This window comes from Mastigoproctus giganteus, chromosome 7 (assembly GCF_048544385.1).
Source record: "Mastigoproctus giganteus isolate SK-2022 chromosome 7, ASM4854438v1, whole genome shotgun sequence".
Taxonomy (NCBI): domain Eukaryota; kingdom Metazoa; phylum Arthropoda; class Arachnida; order Uropygi; family Thelyphonidae; genus Mastigoproctus; species Mastigoproctus giganteus.
In genome coordinates, this window is record NC_143581.1 from 111,627,603 (window position 1) to 111,649,915 (window position 22,313).

Consider the following 22,313-nt stretch of genomic DNA (forward strand, 5'->3'; position numbering starts at 1 on the left):
CAGAGTTTGTATTATCTGCCTTCGCTCAAAGCCATGGTTGGCTGGGGTCCTTTTGCACAAATTCAAAATGAAGCAATAACGCCATTCAAGACGTTGTCTACAGCCATGTCATAGTCAGCTTACTCACGTCCAGAAGCACCTTCCAGGAATCTAAGAAACAGGCCACAAACTACTTCATGCAGAAGTGCCTGCCCCATGGACAGCTCTCCTGGTCAGTTTTTTACGTCCAGACAAGCCAATCTTTGAACTTTTTCGAACGTTGTGACTACGTTATCTGATTCATCAAATCTGATGTGATGACAACGATGATTTGAAAAGTTCTCATGATAACTTTTCCCTAGAACAGTGCCCACCATAACACCACAATCCTAACTGACAGGATAATTTCTGAAGAGCTGCTAATTAAGGCCATAAATGCCCTATCCCCTCAAAAATTTTGAACCGACTGTATTCCCACTTTTTGTTTAAATATTGCTGCCTACTTCGTCAGAAAAGAATGTACGACGCTGTACAACGGAATTCTTGAAAAGGGAGTCGTTCCAGAGTTCCAGGTCGCATTACAGATTCGTCCTAGTTCCAAAGATGCAGAATCCTACATCGTCTTACAAGAACAGGCCAATTTCAATTTCTTCTCTATTTCTCAGATGCTTAGAAAAGTGCATTTTCATGATCGTCGACTATCAGATTCTTTCGCAGAGACCTCAACGTGCTCACTGCGTACTGCTGCGAAGATAAACAATCACTTAAAAAACGTGAAAATCTGAAAGCTGTTTTCTTGGATCTCAAAGCAGCCTTCGACTCGATACAGATTAATTCTCTTGTGTATCTCCTTTACAACTTCTGTGGTTTTGCTGGTAATATCTCCAAGCTCCTTAGAAAGTTGTTCGCCAAGAGATTCCTTACCTTCCAACAAGGTAATCACTGTTTCACCAAACAAATGGAGGTCGGAATCCCCAAGGGGATAGTTTTCGGCAATGCTATTTTCTGTGATTTTTCTACCCCCCCCCCCCTTGCATTTTTAGAGTATGCCGACGATATTGTCTGCTATCTCCCGATCCCCGCTACCGCTGCAGATATGCTATCGCACACCTCAATAAATATCTGTCCTCTTTCTGCACTACACCAAATTCTTTGGACTACAATTGAATCCTGCAAAATCTAAATATGTCATTTCTCTCCAAAAGCACAAGAAGACCTCAATACAGCATCCTCTCTTGTCTTTCTATTTCAGGGCAGGTTCTTACTCCGGGTCATTCAGTCAAATTCTTAGGTGTAGTAATGGACAAAAATTTGACCTACAAAGAACAGTCCAGCAACTACGTTCAAAAGCGCTGCTAGCTTTCTCGGGCATGAAACATGACCTATGTAAATCGTACAATAAAGAGACCATCAGAAAATTCGTCGTCTATTATTTCAGATATTTTCTGGGGTGTGCAGCGGAAATCTGGCCTGTAGCTCACAAATCTATCCTGAAGTCATTGAGTATAGAATTCTGGGTTCTTTTCTTTTCGCCAACAATTGGGCTCACCTGCCTTATACCACTTATAAATCAGAGCTCTGCATCAACCACCTCTATATTCCTGACCAGCAGTTAGCATATGGGCAGAAAATCACCGTAGGACTTGAACTCTGCTCCGAAGTTCTCGACTTTTTTCAACGTTTGGGAGAGAGAGTGGGGTGGAAGATCCCAAGAAGAGCTGTCAGAAGACATCCACTGCTCTGCTCAAATCTGCAGGAGCTCTCACTTTCAAGTGGCACTTTCCCAACAGCATCATCGATGCACTGAATAAATCTAATATTGACTTGTAGTCTTGAGACTCGACCTACAAAGCAGCAAGTGAAAATCCCTTTTCAAGTATGTGCAACGTGCTTGAAACTGTCGAGATGACAATCCTGATTCCTTAGTAAGAGATCTACACTCAATAATGTTGTATATTAACTTATATTCTCAGTTGTAATTGAATATATCAGTATATATCAGAAGACAGTATGTATCTGTCTATCTTTTTGTCATAGTCAACAGTTAGATTGTTGATTCCTCTGTTTGTCCGTTATAGAATCGTGCCTTGCACATTTCTTTGTTTGTTTTATGAATAAAGAATTTTATCATCAGCATATCACCAATACGTATAGGGAGTTGACAAAATGATGGAAACACCTGACATAAAAGTAGTTGCTTTTGTAATGGCTGTATGATGTATTTATGAACACGCAGTGATGATTTTTTTTGTTTATTTCTTCCAGCTATAACTGTCAAGGAAAGACTATAAAAGCTGATGTTTACAGAGTCCAGTCGCAATATTATGACCACCCCACAATGCAGACATCACGCACGCCTAGCGAATCATACAGCGCACATATCAAGTTCACACACCGGAAGCATATAAGGCTTGATGTTTGGCATCCGTGAACACAGCCTCTGTCATGGGCAAAGAACGCGACCTATCAGACCTGGAAAAAGGCATGATCACCGGCTATTGGGCCAGGGGTGCCAGCATTTCCGAAACAGCGGACTTTGTGAAATATTCACGTGATGCAGTGGTGAAAATGTATCAAGACTGGACGAATGGGACAGTTTTATTGAATGGTTGGTCAGGACCGATCGGCGCGCTACTGTTGCTCAAGTGGCCGTCCAAATGAACCCTGTGGCCACCAGAAAGGTCCCCAACACGACAATGCAATCAACCCTGTTGCACATTGGGCTCTGGAGCAGACGCTTGGTGACAGCACCCATGCTGACGGCCGTTCATTGCAAATAACGCCGTCAGTTTGCACAGCAATACCGACACTGTACCCAGACCGAGTGGCCTTCTCCGATGAGTCGGGGTTTCTGCTCCACCGAGTGGATGGACGGTGGCGTATTAGGCGTGAAACCTCCGAGAACTGACACCCGGACACGATTGTTGGCAGAAGACAGTCTGGTGGGGGCGGCGTTATGGTCTGGGGTATGTTTTCATGGCATGGCTTGGGTTCGCTAATACCTCTGGAAGGCACCTTGAACGCAAATGGTTACCTATCGATCGTCGGCGATCAGGTACACCCGTACATGTTGACCGTGTTCCCTGGGGACGATGGTATCTATCAGCAAGACAATGCGCCATGCCATGTCGCTATGCCAGAATTGTCCGTGAGTGGTTTGAGGAGCACGACTTCAAGCTACTTCCTTGGCTAGCGAATTCGTGGATCTTAACCCAGTTGAAAATCTATGGTATCACCTCGAATCTATGGTATCTCCTCCATCAGACGGAATGGATCCTCCACCAAGGAACCTACAGGAACTCCGAGGTGCACTGCAGTCTACATGGTCACAAATACCCGTAGCAACCTTCCGCGAACTTATTGAGTCCCTCCCACGGCGGCTGGCTGCGGTGCATGTTGCGAAAGGCGCATATTCTGGATACTAGGTAAGTGGTCATAATAATGTGACACATCTCTGTATTTAGAGATGTTATAAAAACTGCTAATTTGTTTAATGTATCAAGAGTAACTGTATCGAAAGTGATTTCTGCATGTAGCGAAAGTGATATTAGTATGGAAAAACAAAATCTGATAGGACAAATTGTGGCAGAAAAATCGAAGCTAACTGAAAGCGAACTACTACCTCGAAAATAGCTGAAGGCTTAATGTAAATCTCAGCAATCCGGTTTTAGCGAAACGGTTCGGCGAGAACATCATAAAGCTTAAATTTATGGAGCCGCTACTGCCAAACCACTGATGGTACCGCTAGAAAGCGGATGAGTAGTGTAAACAGCACAAAAACTAAACGCTTGATCTGAAACATGTCATATTTTCAGACGAATCATCTTTCACACTTTTTTCCAATATCAGGGAGAGTTAACATTTAGCGAATACCAAAGGAAGCGCAACATCCTGGCCATATTCTCCCAACTGCCAATTTTGGCATTTTCTAGGTCCTATCATCACCCCAAACGGGAGAATTACTGCCATTATTCTAAGTGATCAGATTCAACCCATGGGGCAAACATTGCTTCCCACAAACGATAATGTTTCAAGATGCTAATGCTCCACTATAGACAGCCAGATGGGACCAATCTTCGTTGGGAAGCATGAAACTGAGGCTAAACATCTCCCATTGCCTGTACAATCACCAGGTTAAAACGTTATTAAGCCAATGTGGACATATTTGTAGAGGAGAGTGAGAAGCCTCCACTTTCATCACTCAACGAGCTTGAAACGTTCCACCATGAAGAATGGTCCAATATTCCTCTTAAGACAGTTCACGATTTATTTGACTCTATTCCACAATTATTCATGTGGCGCTGAGTGTAATGGTGGCTGTGTTAAAATGTGCTCCCAGTTTTATTAAAATTTGGTTATTTAAAACGTAACAAACTGAAATTACATCTTACCATAATGAAGAAGAGGTACATTAGACGTATATTTTATGTCTGTGGGGTTAATATTTAGGCTCTAAGATTAGATAAAAAATTTAACGGTTAGCACGTTCTAAGAATACAGAAGACTATGCAGCGGTTAATGATATATGAAAGGAGTTTAAAGTTATGAAATACAAGAGCAGTTATTTTAAAAAGTAAGAGATTTATTCATTGGGGCTTAAGACTGTGTGAATCAGCATGAAAATATGTTTAAGAAAATGATAAGGAAATGTTGTGAGCTTAATTGAGTCGGTTTGGTGCATTCTGCTTTGCCGCATTCTTCTTTCAAGAATTGCAATTAGCAGATATTTCAAGAGACTGCATTAGAGAGCCACAGGTCCATTGCGATCCCCTCACTCCTCATTCATAGTCAGCAATCTTCGAATCCTTTCGGAAAAGTGAGAATATTCCTAAAAGCCTCTCCAGTTGTGATTTGCAGAATTTGGCAGAGAGAGTACGGAGGAGGTTTTTCTACGTGAATTATTCCAGGTTCTTCAGCCCCCACAACATGAATTTATGAACATGAACGCACACACTTCTACAAACGTAATATACACAGTGTAATATGCCTTATACCAATGTGCTATATTATCGTTTATTTTATTATTATATACACAAATTTTGTATATATTTATATATGCACGCGGTCTCCACAACTACCAACTGATTTCAGATAGTTACGGCTGGGCAAGAATCTCACAGAAAACCGAACTCAAGGGAACTATCTTTTGTTATCGCAATTTCTATTATTTTAGTTATTACAGTATTGTATTAGTTTTCTTCCAAGTTAATATTATCTGCTATAATATTTTTTTTTTATGCATAATCTGCCTATAATTTAATCTTTAAACTTCCGGCAAGGTTATCTCTGCCGTTTGTTAACTCCTGGCATGGTGCCGTGAAGGATATTGTCAAGTCGTGGTACCTACGTGTACCGGTGAACCTTACAATAAAGATCATATTTATATAAATAATAATAATAATAGCAGCAACGAACAATTTCACTAAACAAACTAGGGGTAGGGAATAAGAAGAATACGACAGTGAGTGGCGAGCTTCTATCAACAAGGTACTCAGTCCGGGCATGTGAAAACCTGGAATAACACAACAAGGAAGAAAAATGCGTTGAAATAAGTTAAAGCTAAGTAGTTTAATCATAAAAAAAAAAGAAGAAAGAAATTGAACATGCAATGAAAGGGGAACAGGAAACATTCAGCACATGAATCAATTTAAACATGTTAAAAGTGAATGATCAATTTTAAGATTTAAGAAATGCATTAAATACGTGATAACAGCTAATAAATGATGTCTGTTTGTTATTGTCAGAATGATATTCTGTATAATCAAATTCATGTCCAATTTACTTCTACAATTTTGCTATAATAAATTGATAAATGGGTCTCAATGAGTGGGGGTCATGAATTTTCAAAGACAACCTGGGGTAGAGGGAAATCACGATTTGCTATAACAAAATGTCCCCAAAAACGGCCTCCGGAAAAAGAAATTAAACTTATTAGGCAGACTGGGTGGAATGGTTTGCGGGGAGAGGGGCGGGGCGGAGCAGTCACGGAACTGTAGTACGGTTCGATGAAAACGTGTTCGCCAGAAATTAAAGTTTGGGAAACACTGACCTAAATAAACGTTACTGACTTTCTGAGCACTTACTTCTTCAAGCAGTGGGCTGCGGTTACAATCCACTGACTGGAGATGAGGGTTCCTCCACAGACGTAAAGATTATTTCCTGGAGCCACTTTCAACAGAATTGCAACCTGTAAGGGCAATAACAAAAAAGTTTCATTTATTATAATTTTAATATAGAGAGGGAGAAAACAATCTGATAGTAATTTAAAGAAACACAAAAAAATAAATAAATAACTGAGCAGGTACCTGTTAGAGAATTAATATATTAATGACTTCTAACAACGGGAAGTCTTGAATCCAAGGAAAATTGCGGTGGGAAACTTAAAGACAGGAACTTCTGACTGACAGAGAAAACGGAAGTCGGTTTGGAAGCCACGCCCTGCGTCCAAACTTTCTATAGATTAGGATGGGAGCAGAATAAGTTACTGAGCCTTTAACACCCTAAGCCTTAAATGGGAGGATTAAGTATAATTTTACGGATAGTTGCACCTCATAAAGTATTTTATTTCCATAAATATTCCAGTTCTGTAAATCAGGACCTTTCCTTCAGTGGTTCTACAGCATTATAATTACGTGTGTGGAGAAAATGAATTATGAGTGAAAGAAAACTGTTCCAGAGTTATTTCTTTATAAAATGCAACAGTGCGGTTAAGCATTAAGTTCTTTTATCTTTTCTTTAAGAAAAAATGACCGTCGGCTATTCAAAAGCAAGTTATCAGATAGGGAGACATGCAAATTAAATGCTCCCGATGATTTTTAATAGTTCAAAATTTACTTCCGTTCATTTCATTTCAACTTAGCGGCACGCCTGAGTACTTGGGATCTTCTGAAATGATTGCTACAATTAGAGGTCTGCATAATGCGTGATATTATACAAGTTCCGTATATCACAGAAATTTACTATATAATATCGGTGTAAATACACCATAATTAACCCATATATTTGAGCTACGATTGTAGCGTAGAAGGCATCGTTTTAATTGTATCTCATAATGTGGTTGCCTTCACAACAAAATAGCTACTATTGAATTACTTCAAATAAATAACGCTTCTCTAGTAGAGAAGACTACTGTTATTTATTTTCAGCGGTACCACCACCCAGACGATCGTTTCGAAGCTGTTTGTATGTGAATATCTACTCGAATATCCACTTGTCCCTATTAGACTTAGAAAAGCATAAAGTAGAGGGAAAGTTATAGTAGGAGGGGAAGAGGAAAAAGAAACATGTAGAAGAATGAAAGGAACTAACTCCTTCAACTCACACCACTCAAAAACTCATAAACTCCTCGAATAGGTAACGCTTCCCCAGTAGAGAAGACTGTTGTTACCCATTCTCGGAAACTCCGTGAACACCAGGCTCCCCAGACATGTTTCAAGGCTATTTGTATATGTGTGGGATAATAGCTCTACTATCCACTTGTCCCTATTAGACTTAGAAAGCAAAAAAGGTAGAGGGAAAGTAATAGTAGGAGTGGAAGAGGAAAAATAAACATGTAGAAGAATGGAAGGGACTAACTCCTTCAACTCACACCACTCAAAAACTCATAAACTCCTTGAATAGGTAACGCTTCTCCAGGAGAGAAGACTGTTGTTACCCATTCTCGGAAACTCCGTGAATATCAGGCTCCCCAGACATGTTTCAAGGCTATTGTGAATTTAATGTGAAAAAAACCCATTGGACCAGATCTATTAAATCAAACAAATGAATTATAGAATTCAAACCATTTGTCCCTATTAGACTTAGAAAAGCAAAAAGGTAGAGGGAAAGTAATAGTAGTAGTGGAAGAGGAAAAGAAACATGTCGAAGAATGAAAGGGACAGTAACTCTTCAACTCACACCACTCAAAAACTCATAAACTCCTCGAACAGGTAACGCTTCCCCAGTAGAGAAGACTTTTGTTACCCATTCTCGGAAACTCCGTGAACACCAGGCTCCCCAGACATGATTCAAGGCTATTGGCCTATCATCAGTGGGTGGGCAGGTACCGAGGTAATACAACAAGCCATCTCAGTTGCGAAGTTATATCCACATTATGAGAGATGCCAAAAGGGTGTGGTGGTAATGTATTTGGAAAATTAAATGCACTGGGCATAATCCTTATGGGTTTTGATAATTAACTATATAATATCGGTTTCCTCTTCCACTCCTACTATTACTTTCCCTCTACCTTTTTTGCTTTCTAAGTCTAATAGGGACAAGTGGATAGTAGAGCTATTATCCCACACATATACAAATAGCCTTGAAACATGTCTGGGGAGCCTGATATTCACGAGTTTCCGAGAATGGGTAACAACAGTCTTCTCTACTGGGGAAGCGTTACCTATTGGAGGAATTTGAGTTTTTGAGTGGTGTGAGTTGAAGAGTTACTGTCCCGTTCATTCTTCGACATGTTTCTTTTCCTCTTCCACTACTACTATTACTTTCCCTCTACCTTTTTGCTTTTCTAAGTCTAATAGGGACAAATGGTTTGAATTTTATAATTCATTTGTTTGATCTGGTCCAATGGGTTTTTTTTCACATTAAATTCACAATAGTCTTGAAACGGTCGCTAGGGGAGCCAGATAATCACGGAGTTTCCGAGAATAGGTAACAACAGTCTTCTCTACTGGAGAAGCGTTGCCTATTCGAGGAATTTATGAGTTTTTGAGTGGTGTGAGTTGAAGGAGTTACTGTCCCTTTCATTCTTCTGCATCGTTTCGCTTCCTCTTCCGCTTCTACTATAACTTTCCCTGTACTTTTTTCTTTTCTAAGTCTAATAGGGACAAGTGGATAATCGAGTAGATATTCACATACATACAAACAGCTTCGAAACGATCGTCTGGGTGGTAGTACCGCTGAAAAAAAATAACAGTAGCTTTCTCTACTAGAGAAGCGTTATTTATTTGAAGTAATTCAATAGTAGCTATTTTGTTGTGAAGGCAACCACATTATGAGATACAATTAAAACGATTCCTTCTCCGCTACAATCGTAGCTCAAATATATGGGTTAACTATGGTGTATTTACACCGATATTATATAGTTAATTACAAAACCCATAAGGATTATGCCTAGTGCATTTAATTTTCCAAATCACAGAAATTTATAAATCTCTCTGAATGGGGGTTATTTATTATCTTCCTGACGATGAAAACAATTTTTGTATGCACGCTTTTTATATACTGTAGGAGTGTAGAAATTACTGACTGAATTGCAGTACTATTCCATTCCAATCAGCGATTTCTTTCATCATATTAACATGTGACATGTTAATGCAATAAACTCTCTCCAGTACTAATTTAGCTGACCGCTGAATTTTCCCAAACGGTCAGCCTCAACTGCCCATTAAGGGAACTTCTCCTAGGATTGGCTCTCGTTGTTCTTGAGTTAGTGGCGCAAAACGTGCCAAGACCATATTGCAGTCTTTCAGCTCTATATACAGTATCATACTTCTGTATTAATTTATGGAAGGTCAAGATTTGTTCAATATTTTGAATGTCTTCCTAAGACATGTTGCAGAAATAAAGTTTCACGTAAGTGTTACAGTGAGAGGAATGCTGTTTTTCGTTCTTTACAATATACCGGACAATCCACGATTAAGTGGCGTATAACCTGGCATTGGTAACTAGTGCATAATGAGGGTTCATCCCTGGTAAGCAGATATACATGAATTAGTTAGCTGTGACCAATACGTACAATTAAAAATAATAAATACCTATTTGACTACATCCTTATTTAGGTGTCTCTTTAACTGACCTCTGAATTACCCTAAACTGTCAGACTGAGCCACACACGGAGGGCAAGAACAGCTTACGATAAATTTCGTAAACCCGCTCGGCATTGACATCGAGCAACTTCGTGCCAATAGGACCTATAGAGCTACTATTTTTCAGCACACCTATTGAGCTGATGGCCTCGGCCTATAGCCCTGGGAAGCCTAGTGATATCTCAATAGTACCGACCCCACAAATGTCGATTTATATTGTACGAATATATACAGTAATTCATTTTATATACTGTATTTCACTCTTTCGTTTACATTTTATTATCATGTTATTTATTGTTTTAGCTACCCCACTACCATATATTGCCTTACCAGGGTAATACACCGGGTTATACACTTCAAATTGAGTAAATGATAAATAAATAAGCTTCTTCCTTTTTGTTTGTGCGCAGACAAGGTGCCCATTGCTTACGGACAGGTTAGGATATGGAATAATTTATTATGTATTTGTACTTGCCAAATTTTCTGCCATTGATCTCTACCTATTTGTTTATTGAAAAGTTTATAATTTGTATATGGTATTTGAGGGAGAGAAATAAAGTTTATTGCATTGTTATCTACATATTAATTTCCTATAATTTCCGAGTGCCCTGGAATCCAGTAAAATAGTGCAGTTTTCATGCTGTTTCCTCTTGAGTTGTGCAAACAAACAAGATTTCATTGATGAGTGGGTATGACGGAGGTTGGCACTGAAGGGCACTTTTCACTTAGAGAATCATACACCATCAGGCATCTCTCATATTGTGGAGTTATACTTCATAATTGTTTTGCCATCATGGCATCACTCGGATACCTACCCACCTAGCGAAGAAGGGACAAATAGTCCTGAAACGGTGCCGTCTGGGGGGGGGGGCCTGATGGCCACTGAGTTTCCTCGAATAGGTAACAACAATCTTCTCTACTGGGGAAGCGTTGACAATTCGAGGAATATATGAGCTTTGAGTGTGAGTTGAAGGAGCAACTGTCCCTTTCTTCCTTCTACGGCATTTCCTTCCTCTACCTCTCCTACTATCACCTTCCTACATCTTTATCTCTTTTGTAAGTCTAATAGAGATAGTATGATGATAACCGAGAACTTTATCCCATACCATATTTCAAAACGGTGCCGTCTGGGTGGTGGTATCCATCTGAGAATAAGTAACATTAGCCTTCTCCTCAGATGAAGCGTTATCTATTTGAAGTAGTGCAATATCATGGCAACTCGTTGTGAAGGTATTCACAATATGAGATATAACTTAAAACGATGCCGTTTTGCTAATATGCTGTTCATTCAGATTTGGCTATGTATTATTGATGCTTTCGCGCTATACAGAATCAGTACATATTAAACTATAAATACGTAAAACTGATAATTCAATTTTGCATATTTTATTTTGAGAGTTTTATATTCATCATGAAATCTGTTAACTTCTTGAGGCCAAGTACGCCGTTTGCGCTGAAAATTAGCATTAGAATTAGCATATTAGTAGAGGCATATGATGCAAGAAAGCAAGTTTATATAGCATCAGCCAAAAAAAAAAAAAAAAAACCAACCATTCCCATTTCACCCATCTATTCACTCCAAATATTTGTCTGGTTCTGCCTTGAACTTATTTAAGTTGTTGACCTGCACTGCAACAGATGTAAGTTTATTCCAACTATCAACCACCCGTTGGCTAAAGGCAAATTTCTGCACATCTTTTCTTCAGGCATTTCTTCTGGCTTTATGTACAAGTATCGGAATAGAAGAAAGTTCACTATTTCACCAAGGTGTACAGTTAGTTTTTAGCTTCTTTTTATCCATAGCTTTCTGATTTGCAATAATGATAATGTTTTGAATCTGCAGTTCCAATTGTTTACCGTAGGAGAATCAATTTTCTACGTTGTCATCAGGCAAATCAGTGAGAATGAAACGATTAAAACTATCCCGATTTGTGCTTCAAAGAGAGCAACGTATTATATTACGAAGAGGCTGTCGAAGAGAAAGAGTCGATTCCAGCAGGAAGATGATAGAGTGATGGTTCATTGTTGTTGTATCAGTTTCTACGTGCTAGTCGGCAACATAAGAAGCGAGCAACACTGGACTGTGGCCAGTGATATGTCTATGTTTTATTAATCCAGAGAATTGGAAAAGGTACATGGCGGGTTTGATTAATTCAAAACAGTAAGCTGATGGGAAAACATGGTATCCAGAAGCAGCTCGAGCATCACGAAGAACTACAGGAAACATATCGCCAAGGACACCGGAGTCACAGATTAGCATTAGCAGAGGCATATGATGAAAGAAAGCAAGCTAATGCAGCATCAGCCAAAAAAAGAAAAAAAAAACACTCCCATTTCACCCCTCCGTTCGTTAGAAATACCTGTCCAGCTGAGCCTTAAATTTTTTTAGACTATCAACTTCCACAACAAGGGATGGAAGTCTGTTCCACCAACCAACTACCCGCTGGCTAAAGGCAAATTTCCGCACATCTATCCTACATCTATCTTTCCTCAATTTGAATTTATGCCCTCTCAGGTGATTATTCTGAGCAAGAGGAAGAATCCCATCGGCATTGAGCATGCTCAAGCCGCTCAAGGCTTTATACACCTGTATCAGATCACCTCACCGGTGCCTAGTCTCCAGACACTGTAATTTGCAAAATTTAATCCTTTCTTCGTAAGCGCAACCTTTTGTTCCATTCACTAATCTTGTTGCCCTTCTCTGTACTCGTTCCAGCAGCTCTACATCCTTCTTGAAATGAGGCCTCCAGACCCGTATACAGTACTCAAGGTGGCCTGACCATTGCCTTATAAAAGGGGATAATCACCTACTTTTCCCTGCTAGAAAACTTCCTGTATATCATTGACAAGACACCATGAACTACTCTTGCAGCCTCTCTGCACTGCTCAGAAAACTTCACATCTGCCTGCACAATTATCCCCAGGTCCTTTTCACTCTGAACCAGTCAGTGTAGTATAACACAGTTGAAACGTTACTCTGGGGTTACTGTTTCCCCATATGCAGTACTTTACATTTGTCAATGTTAAACTTCATTTGCTACTTCTCAGCCCATCTGCTCAACCTTTCCAGATCCTGTTGCAGCAGCATAGCATCAGTAGTGTCCTTAACAACCCTGCCAACCTGCCAACCTTTGTATCGTCTGCAAACTTGGACATTAGCAGTGTGTCAATGAGCAGTGTCCATTGATTACCATTCTCTGTCTTCTCCCCCTCAACCATCCCTTTATCCATAGCAGCAATTTGCCTCCAATGACACACTGCTCAAATTTGTGCAGCAGTCTTCCATGGGCAACAGTATCAAAAGCCTTTCTAAGATCCAAATATATAATATCAAAGTATTCCCTGCACCCAGTTCTTTTGTAACTGCATCATAGTATTCAATCAAATTGTCTAGGGAAGACTTTCCCTTAACAAATCCATGCTCTGTCCGAGCTATAACTCAAGTCTTGTCTAGATGATCCTCCAGTGCTTTTTAACCAGTGCCTCCATTAATCCATTAATTTTCCTGGAACAGAAGTTAAACTCAGAGGTCTATAATTACTTGTGTCATCCTTTGATCCTCGTTTGTGAATTGGGGTCACATTTGCACATCTCCAAGCTATGGGTACCTCCCCTGAGTCCACAGAAGCTCTCATAATTATGGCTAAGGGTTTACTTACTTCCTTTGCTGCCTCCTTTAATATAACTGGATAGATCCCATCCACCCCAGGTGCCTTTTTTTATGTTTATCCTCAATTTCTCCTCCACTTTCCTCTCAGTTATTACAAAATCATCTAGCTCACTGCCAGAATTTACTTCACCTCTGGCATTCCCCTTCCTGAATAACTAACTCCTCATGTGTGAATGTAGATGCAAAATACTCGTTTAGTTTGTTAGCCACCTGAGCAGGAACCTCAACTGTTGAACCATCAATATCCAGTGGACCAATATGATTCATCCCTTTCCTTCTAGAGTTTACATAGGTAAAGTACTCTTTTCTGTTTTTCTTTGCATCCTTTGCCAAGGATTTCTCATAATCTGCCTTTGCTTACCTAATCTCCTTTGTGACTTGGTTACAGACCAGCTTATATCTATCATAGACTTCCATGTCACCCATTAATTTATATGTATCCCATGCAATTTACTTCTCTGCCATATGTCTCATTAGTTCATCTGACATCCATTTAGGCCTAAACTTTGAACAATATTTCTTAGTTGATATATAAAGCCTAGTAGCTTCCAAGGTAAGTTCTTTGAATGCTTCCCATTTTGAATTTGCTGATGGTAACATCATCAGTTGGTCCTACTCTATAGAATTTATCTCAGACCATCGTAGTCGCCTCTACGAAAGCAAATACCCTTCCCTTTACCCCTGATGGTAGTTACCTCTTTGGGTAAATCCAACTTCAGCACACTGTGATCATTGCCACCTAGTGGTTCATTTATCTGCAGATTCTTAATGCATGAAGAATCACTACTGATAATCAAATCAAGAGTATTACTCCCTCTAGTTGCCTCCCGAACATGCTGCTGTAGAAAACAGTCATCCAATTTTTTTTTCGTCGTCTTTTCCCGTTATTATATGGGGGTCAGCGCTTTTTTTTTAATGTTTTAGCATGCAAGTTTTACGGCCGGATGCCCTTCCTGACGCCAACCCTCACCCTTTATCAGGGCTGGGAAAATGCGGTGGTCATTCCCTGACCTACCACATCCTCCGTATTTGGTGGGTACGGGCTCGAACCCCGGTCTAATCAAGAAGCGTGTTCTATGCACTACTGCTCCTGCCCACCTGGCTACGGAGGCGCCCGAAAATAATCATCCAATAAATCCACAAAAGCCTTGCTAGTGTGTGAGTGACCAACTCACAAATTCCAGTCAATATTTGGGAAATTAAAATCCCCCATTATAAGACTCTGATTTACTGGCCCACTTTATTTCCCTGTACAGTTTCTTATTATTTCTTACTGATGAGTATAATAATACTCATCAGAGTCATTAGGCATATAACACACTCCTACTCTCAATTTTGATCTCCCAAAGCTTATGTCACACACTTGGATTTTATGTCTTGGATTTTCAACTTCCTTGGATTTTATGTCTTTCTTAACTAATAGCATAACCCCTCCTCCCTTCCTATCCTTTCTGTACACATTGTACTCCCCAAATCCCAGTTCTGCATTCCTTATTTCTGTGTGACACCACGTCTCTGATATTCCAACAATATCTGCCTTTGATATTTTGATAAATATCTCAAATTCATCAAATTTATTTACCAATCTTCTAGCATTGGTGTACACGCAAGTATACATTCACCTGTTCCTATTCTTAGCTACCCTAACACAACCCATGTACTTACTTGTACCGCAATGACTCCCAGCAGTCTCTGAAATATCCTGCATCTTGTTTTCCAGGCCGCTGCTCATTCTAACAGAAGCAGTGCAAGAATCACTTTCACCTCTGCCAGTGGCTACTGTTAATCTATTAGTTCTTGTATCCCCCCAAGCTAGCAGTTTTCCGACCTACCTAACACTGCCTCGATAGCATCAGCAAATATTCTTGCACCCTTTCTATTTAAGTGTATCCCATCCCTGTAGAAGCAGTCTCTCCTGTTAACAAGTACAGAACAGGCCGAAAAAAAAATTCTCCCCCTTGAGCCTTGCACAGTCTTTCCAGGGCCGAATTGATCCATAAGGCTCTCATCATATACTCCCTCTTATCGTATCTGGGCAGAATTGCAGACACTTTCAAATAAAACCCTAATTCACGGCTTTTTTTTTCAGCAGTGACCTGTACTTGTTAAGTAATTCCAACGGTCTCCTACTCTTAATATCAATTAGTGCCAACGTGTACAACTATATCATCTTTTGAGCCCTTAAAAGATGATATCCGCTCTGCAACGTCAGACATTTGCCCCTGGCAGACATACCCTGGTCTTGTTCCATCTATCCTTTTTACAAAGCATGTTTCCCGTTTCCCTAACAATAGAGTCAACAACAACTACTAGTTCCTGTGGGACCAGAGCATTTTGCCTTGGGGGGTGCCGCTGTGTTGCGTGATGACTAAGTGCAAGCTCTGGCGTTGATATGGGCAGCTGAGAGCTTGATGGGCCCCTCAATTTAGATCCTTCGAGAGCATCCTCCCTGTGCTTCAAGCTCTCATAATAAACCCATAACAACGCTGAGTTGTCGCCTGATTTCGTTACACTCCTTGCATCGCGCACACACAAAGCATCCCCCATCGCTATATCATGTCCCATACCCGATTGTCCACAAACATCAAGCAAGCAGTGCATTTTAAAAGTCTGTGATTCAGAGGGCAACTGCCCCCCTCAGTTCTCCTGAGTTACAGCACTCCCATTAGCTTGAGGCTTTTTACTTTGCTGCTCTGGTCTGAGTCATGATTTCGACTTAATTTCAATAAAATTTCAATTTCAGTACAAAATTATAACCCTAAACTTGTATCCCAACACAGTTATAACGCTATATATTTTTTTCAGTATCGAGTATTATCTACGAGTTCCCTTTATATAACTTTCGTATCAAGTTATGTATTAATTAATTATGTTACGTTTGTAATCTAAGTCGTTATATGTATTTAGTGAAAAGTACAATTTAACTGACAACGAAGTTTAACAAAATTAATAGATTTTACTGATTAATTGACAATATTATATTATACAGGGTGTTTCAGTTAAACGTTTCAGAACTTCTAAGAGGGGTAGGGTACATCCTGACAACTCGAAATCATATAGCAATGTGGGGTCAGAAATGCTTTCCTGAAGCGGTGTTGTACACAGAAGCACCATAAAGAAAAGAGACCGTAAGTGAGAAATCGTTTTAATAATACATGAAAAGAAGCAAAAGGTACATGGATTAAAGTAAGTGTTCGAAGTTTCTTCCACGGGCTACAATGCACGCCTCACATCTCCGACGCATGGACATCCGAACATTCTGGAATACTCCAGGCGAATTTCGAATTTCTTCGGCAGCTACTGCGATTCTTGCAACCAGCTCCTCAGCATTGTCAACAGGGGTGTCATAAACTAGCGATTTCATATGACCCCAGAAATAAAAATCAAGACATGATAGGTCGGGTGACCGAGCAGGCCAACGCACGGGACCACCACGTCCGATCCACTGTTGACCAAATGTGACATCCAGGTAGTTACGAACATCTCCGCAATAATGGGCAGGGGCTCCATCGTGTTGGAACCACATTGTCTGTTGCGTCGATGCAGAAATCTGTTCATCTCTCAAAAGTTGTGGCAATACTTGCTGCAGAAAGATCAAGTAGATAGGTCCGGTTAGACGACACGGTAACAGGTAAGGTCCGATGAGGTGATCTCCCATAATACCGGCCCATACATTGACCGAAAATCGAATCTGTGCTGCACGACGTCGCACGACGACTTCTGTGTATAATACCGCTTCAGGAAAGCATTTCCGACCCCACATTGCTATATGATTTCGAGTTGTCAGGATGTACCCTACCCCTCTTAGAAGTTCTGAAACGTTTAACTGAAACACCCTGTATAGTATACTAACGCTATCTAGTTCGGGATATATATATTCGGGATGTATCGTATAACAAGGGCGGAAAGTTACGAACGGTCAATCTACGGACACTTAAGTATTAATTAAGTTCCAAATCTCGCTGTCTCAATTCAGAATAAACTAAGGATCCTGACTAGATCTATAAGCTACTTATAGAAAATAATTTGATATAACAATTGGTCAATAAAGCGGCTAAATATGGCTAAAAAACTTCTCGTTCAGCGGAGCTGCAACTTGTAACACATGGATTTGATAACCTTACCGATACTAAGTAATACCTACAAAATCTCTACTAAGTTAGACTTTAAACTAAGTATCGTAACTAGGAATATAAAACTACTCTAGAAAATAAGTTAATATGCCAATTTAATCTAATAAAACAGAAAAAACTTCTCTATTCCAGGAGCTGTAAAAACTTCGCTACACAAGGCTACCCTCGTTCTCAGTCCATTACACATATCGACGTCACCTGGTCCCAGAAACAATCAAACATATAACCGCAGGATGCGAGGTTATCACACAGACTGTGAACCCTCACAGACATGACCATCTCGCCAGGATAATACATCAGAAGCTAGCGCAAAACTATCAGTTAATCACAGAAAATTTTCTTTGGTCAACTTCAAAATGTTTTTTTTTTTTTTTTTTTTTTCTTAGAAACAAAGTATTACAAGTAAGAACCGTACTTGTAATACTTAGGCCGCATAAGAGATCCCTATTCGCAAACCGTACTAACCCTCATCGACAAGAAGGAAATGGCTACTTAACCGATCGACATAGCTGTGCCTGACTATAGTAATCTTCAAAATAGGTATGAGGAAAATATCAGGAAGTACACAGACAAAAGATAAGAAGTCAAAGAAATGTGCTAATATTAGCAAGTAATGACCATCTCAATCACAGTGTTAACCGCCAGCATGGTGGCAAAGAGCCTCCATAAGAACCTAGCAGCAATATGCCTTGCAAATGGAGCTCCAGAAAGCTTCAATCCTTAACGCCTGTACGACAGTCAGACAGTTCATTGACCAATAAAAGTAACCGGATATAACAACTACCTCACGCACCTGGTACCAGTACCCGTCGCGGGATGAGGGAAACCCATTAGGAAAAAAAGAGATAATAATGTTGGTCTAAAATGTACCATCCCTGAACGTAGTACGCGTATCAAAAAATAATACTATAATATTAATAATAATACGTAGAGTGATTTGTTTAGCATTTGATTTACTCCCAAAACCATGCTTTTATTTTTAAATCCTTATAGCAATGAGTGAGCATAATCCGATGAGTGAACATGATTCAGATTTCACATTACAAGTTTTACCCCCAGGGGGTCACATCTGGTGAGTATGGGCTTGGCACACCCGGGGTTCTGAGCTGGATCAGGACCCTGGGTGTGCCATCATTCTTCTCTTTCTTGGTGATCATTCTTCTCTCTCTCTCTCTCTCTCTCTCTCTCTCTCTCTCTCTCTCTCTCTCTCTCTCTCTCTCTCTCTCTCTCTCTCTCTCTCTCTCTCTCTCTCTCAGGGGTAACGAATTTTTTTTTTTTTTTTGGCTGGTGCAGCAAAAGCCTCAGGCTTCCTTGCACCATATGGCTAATAATAATAATAAAGTAAACAAAAACAAGTCTTCAGTGTTCAAACTTTACGAGCTAACTGTATTTCATTAGCTGCCCTTGCGCCGAAAAATTCTCTGAAATCAGCAATTCCCTTCAGTTAAATATAATTTGATTGCAAGACACACAGAAAAACTGTCATGTCTTGACTTATTTGAACGTGATTAACTGATTAAATTTAAATTTTACTGTCTCTATAATAAAGTGTGTTACGCCAGGTTTTTATAAATAAGCATCTGAATAATGAATGTTTATAAAAATTCGTGCACGGGCACAAGGCGCCTCCGTAGCCAGGTGGGAAGGAGCAGCAGTGCGTAGCACACGCTTCTTGATTAGACCGGGATTCGAGCCCGTCACCACTAAATACGGAGGATGCGGAAAGGTCAGGAAATGACCACCGCATATCCCGGAGCAATATGGCCTTAGTTGCTAATGCTCCCAAAAAACAAACAAACAGCACGGGCACAAAGGATACTTGATATACTGTAATGTTCTGTTTCACGCAAAATTTGCTAAGCAGTTTATATCCACCGGCCACAAAAAGATATAAAGAATATGAGAAAGTTTCTTCGCTTTTCTATAAATTTTAAAAATAGCCTTAGAAAGAACCTATACATTTTTAAGAAACCATTTTTTTTTTTTTTTGTACTTACCTGCCAAGGATATTCTCCAAATTCTGAGGCGTCATCGTGATATTGCAAATTCTTTACTCTTCCGTGAACTCCAACAGCATTTCTTGTTCCACATTTGCCACGACGAGGATATGAGATCTGATGATCCTGAGGAAGATATTCAGGTTTAAAATTAGGGTAAAATGGTTTTTGGTGGGAATAATCAGGTTTGGGTTGTGGATATAGTGGCTTTGGGGGAAGAGGAAAATGTTTACGATTTGGGTGCACAGGGCGAGGATGCTGCACATTCGGAGGTGCGGGAAGATTAATCTCAGGACGACTAACCACAATATCTGGATGGACCGGAATTATAATGTGCTTCTCGTAATCCTGACCTATTCCTGGGAATTCTTGAGCTTGAGGAAGTGGTTGATATACTGGCTTAGGCAACACTGAAGGATATGGCAACTCACCACTCTGAATAGGATTAGACAAGTGCACTAGAATTTCAGGAGGAATTGCTGGATGTACAGGAGGAATCTGTTGGCCTTGCAGTTGTAATGGAGACAATAGGCCACCAGGAGTTATAACAGGAGGTATACGGCAACAGCGCCGCAGTAATCCACAACTATTACCTAGGTCAAGTCCAGGAACAATGCGAGACATAATGTCGGCAGTGTAGGCAGGAGTGACGGTGGTCTGCAAAGCAAAAGTAATATTTTATTGCTAAGGGTCTAATACATGTCTTATATATATGTGTTAAGAACAACACACAAATTTAATACACACAAAAGTTAAACCTGCAAGTTGTAACAACTTTTCTAGCTTGAGAAACCCTATTGTCAAAGTTGTTTTATTTATTTTCAACGTAATCCCCTCCCAACAAATTAAATACATTGAGAGAATACGTTCCGAATTGCCGAAATTCATAAATGAAATTTTTTAACCTCATTGTTAAGAAACAAATGAGGTTAAGAAATAATTTTCTTTAAACTGACCTTAAATTAAAAGTAATAAAAGAGAATGCTCAGAGTGGGCTGCATATAATTTAGCAATTCATAATAGATTTGGTTTTTCCCTGTTTAAAGGACACTGCTTAACACTTTCCAACTCCATAGTATTCTCAGCGCAATTGTACGAAGTAAGACGTTGTAGTTGGTTTACCTTCCTAAACTACACAATGAATTTGTTCCGTATTTTTAGGATTGTTTAATTCGAATGTTATTATTTTACCTGCCTGAATATAATTTTAAACCTTCAGCTGTATATGCCTCATTCAATTATGATTTTCCCCCCTAGCTTTTCTTGGTTGTGGCGGGTTTAATTATTGTTTTATTTTGATGTATAGCAAATCTTTGTAGAGTGCTTAACATCCATCAAAATATGCAGAACCGTCTCAAAGGCTGACAAAGGTTTTTCAGTTCAAAAATAAAATATAAAATTTTTAATAATTTTATTGTCTATTTCATGTAATTCGTTTTATTAAAATCTTGAATAGATTCAAGGCAGAACTGGACAAACATTTGAAGCGAGTGGATGAGAAGGGTGTGTGTGTGTGTTTGGCTGATGCTATATAAGCTTGCTTGCTTTCTTGCATCATGTGCCCTTGCTAATAGCTACTGTATCTTTCAACAGCTATTTCTTAATTTCAAAAATTTCGTATATTAAGTTTATACAATAATACAATATTAAGGTATACAATAATACAATATTGTGTAGTTTTGCCTTACCTGATTTTCAGCATTTCTTTTAACTTTCTTCGGAGTTCTTTCGTCTATCGGAACATCGAATTCATGACCTCTTCCATTATTGACAAGAAACCCATTTTTACATAAGTAAAAAGGAACGCAGATGCATTGGTCTGAAAGGCCTCCTACGTTAGAATCAACATCAAATTCATAAACAGCATCAGCTACAGAATCTAGCTGTTTCCCTGGTCGAAGTATTGCTTCGCCATAATTGTTTGCTTTTGCTTCTTCATATACTGGAAATGGATGTTGAGAAGATGGCTGCGGTACAGGTAGACTCTGCGAAATATACTGATGGTTCTTGTTTCGTAATGGTTTATAACCAGCTGCAAAATATTGTTCGCTTGGATGCTGGACTTCTCCATCTAGATGAGCATAGGATTCCTTTGAAGGATTTGCTGGTAATGGAAAATTAGAATCACCTGAATGAGGTGCAATAAAATAGTCAAGATGTCTTGCAGGTTTCGACGAAATATGAATATCCTTCGACACTGATGGACTGGATGAAATATACAACTTTTCCTTATTTTCTGGTTCCGGTAAGGAATGTTCCGAATCGCTAAATGGAACAGAAAGATCGCTTATTCCATGCTGATCTACTTCTGGTTTAAAATTAAAAGGACCACTTGAAATGGACCCACCATAATTTTTAGCAATATGAAACGATCCCAAAGGTCGAACAGGGGAGGGATCATATGGTTCATTATTAGCAGAAGAAACTTCAGACGGTTCTCTGTCATTCACTGGATTCTTGGCATCTGCTTTCTCGTATTCCTCCTTATCATCTAAGGAAACTATTGGAATAAAACCTTTGATTGATATTTTCTTTCTGTCACTGATGATTCTTCCTTCTCGAGTACGTCCTAAGATGTCCCCTGCATCCAAGGCCATTGCACTTCTTTCACTTGTAGAGTTGGTGAGAATAACATCAAAGGCTCTTTCTGTGATGTTACTATTATTGTTGGTAGAGGCCGTGTGCAAAGCAAAGGAAATCACCTCAGCATTTTCAGGTTTTGAAGTCCACT

General features: G+C 39.6%; 1 protein-coding gene across 1 annotated transcript in view; it reads right to left on the bottom strand.

Annotated features, from left to right (window-relative positions):
• The window catches only part of LOC150083149 (phenoloxidase-activating factor 2-like), a 57,889-nt gene extending 37,683 nt beyond the window's left edge, over window positions 1-20,206 (bottom strand). The window contains exons 1-2 of the mRNA XM_090378406.1: window positions 19,583-20,206; window positions 6,063-6,166 (exon numbers count right to left, since the gene is read on the bottom strand). Of these exons, the coding sequence (XP_090234532.1) occupies window positions 6,063-6,166; window positions 19,583-20,206 (728 nt within the window). The remainder of the gene's footprint in view (window positions 1-6,062; window positions 6,167-19,582) is intronic.
• Between the last annotated feature and the right edge of the window lie 2,107 nt (window positions 20,207-22,313).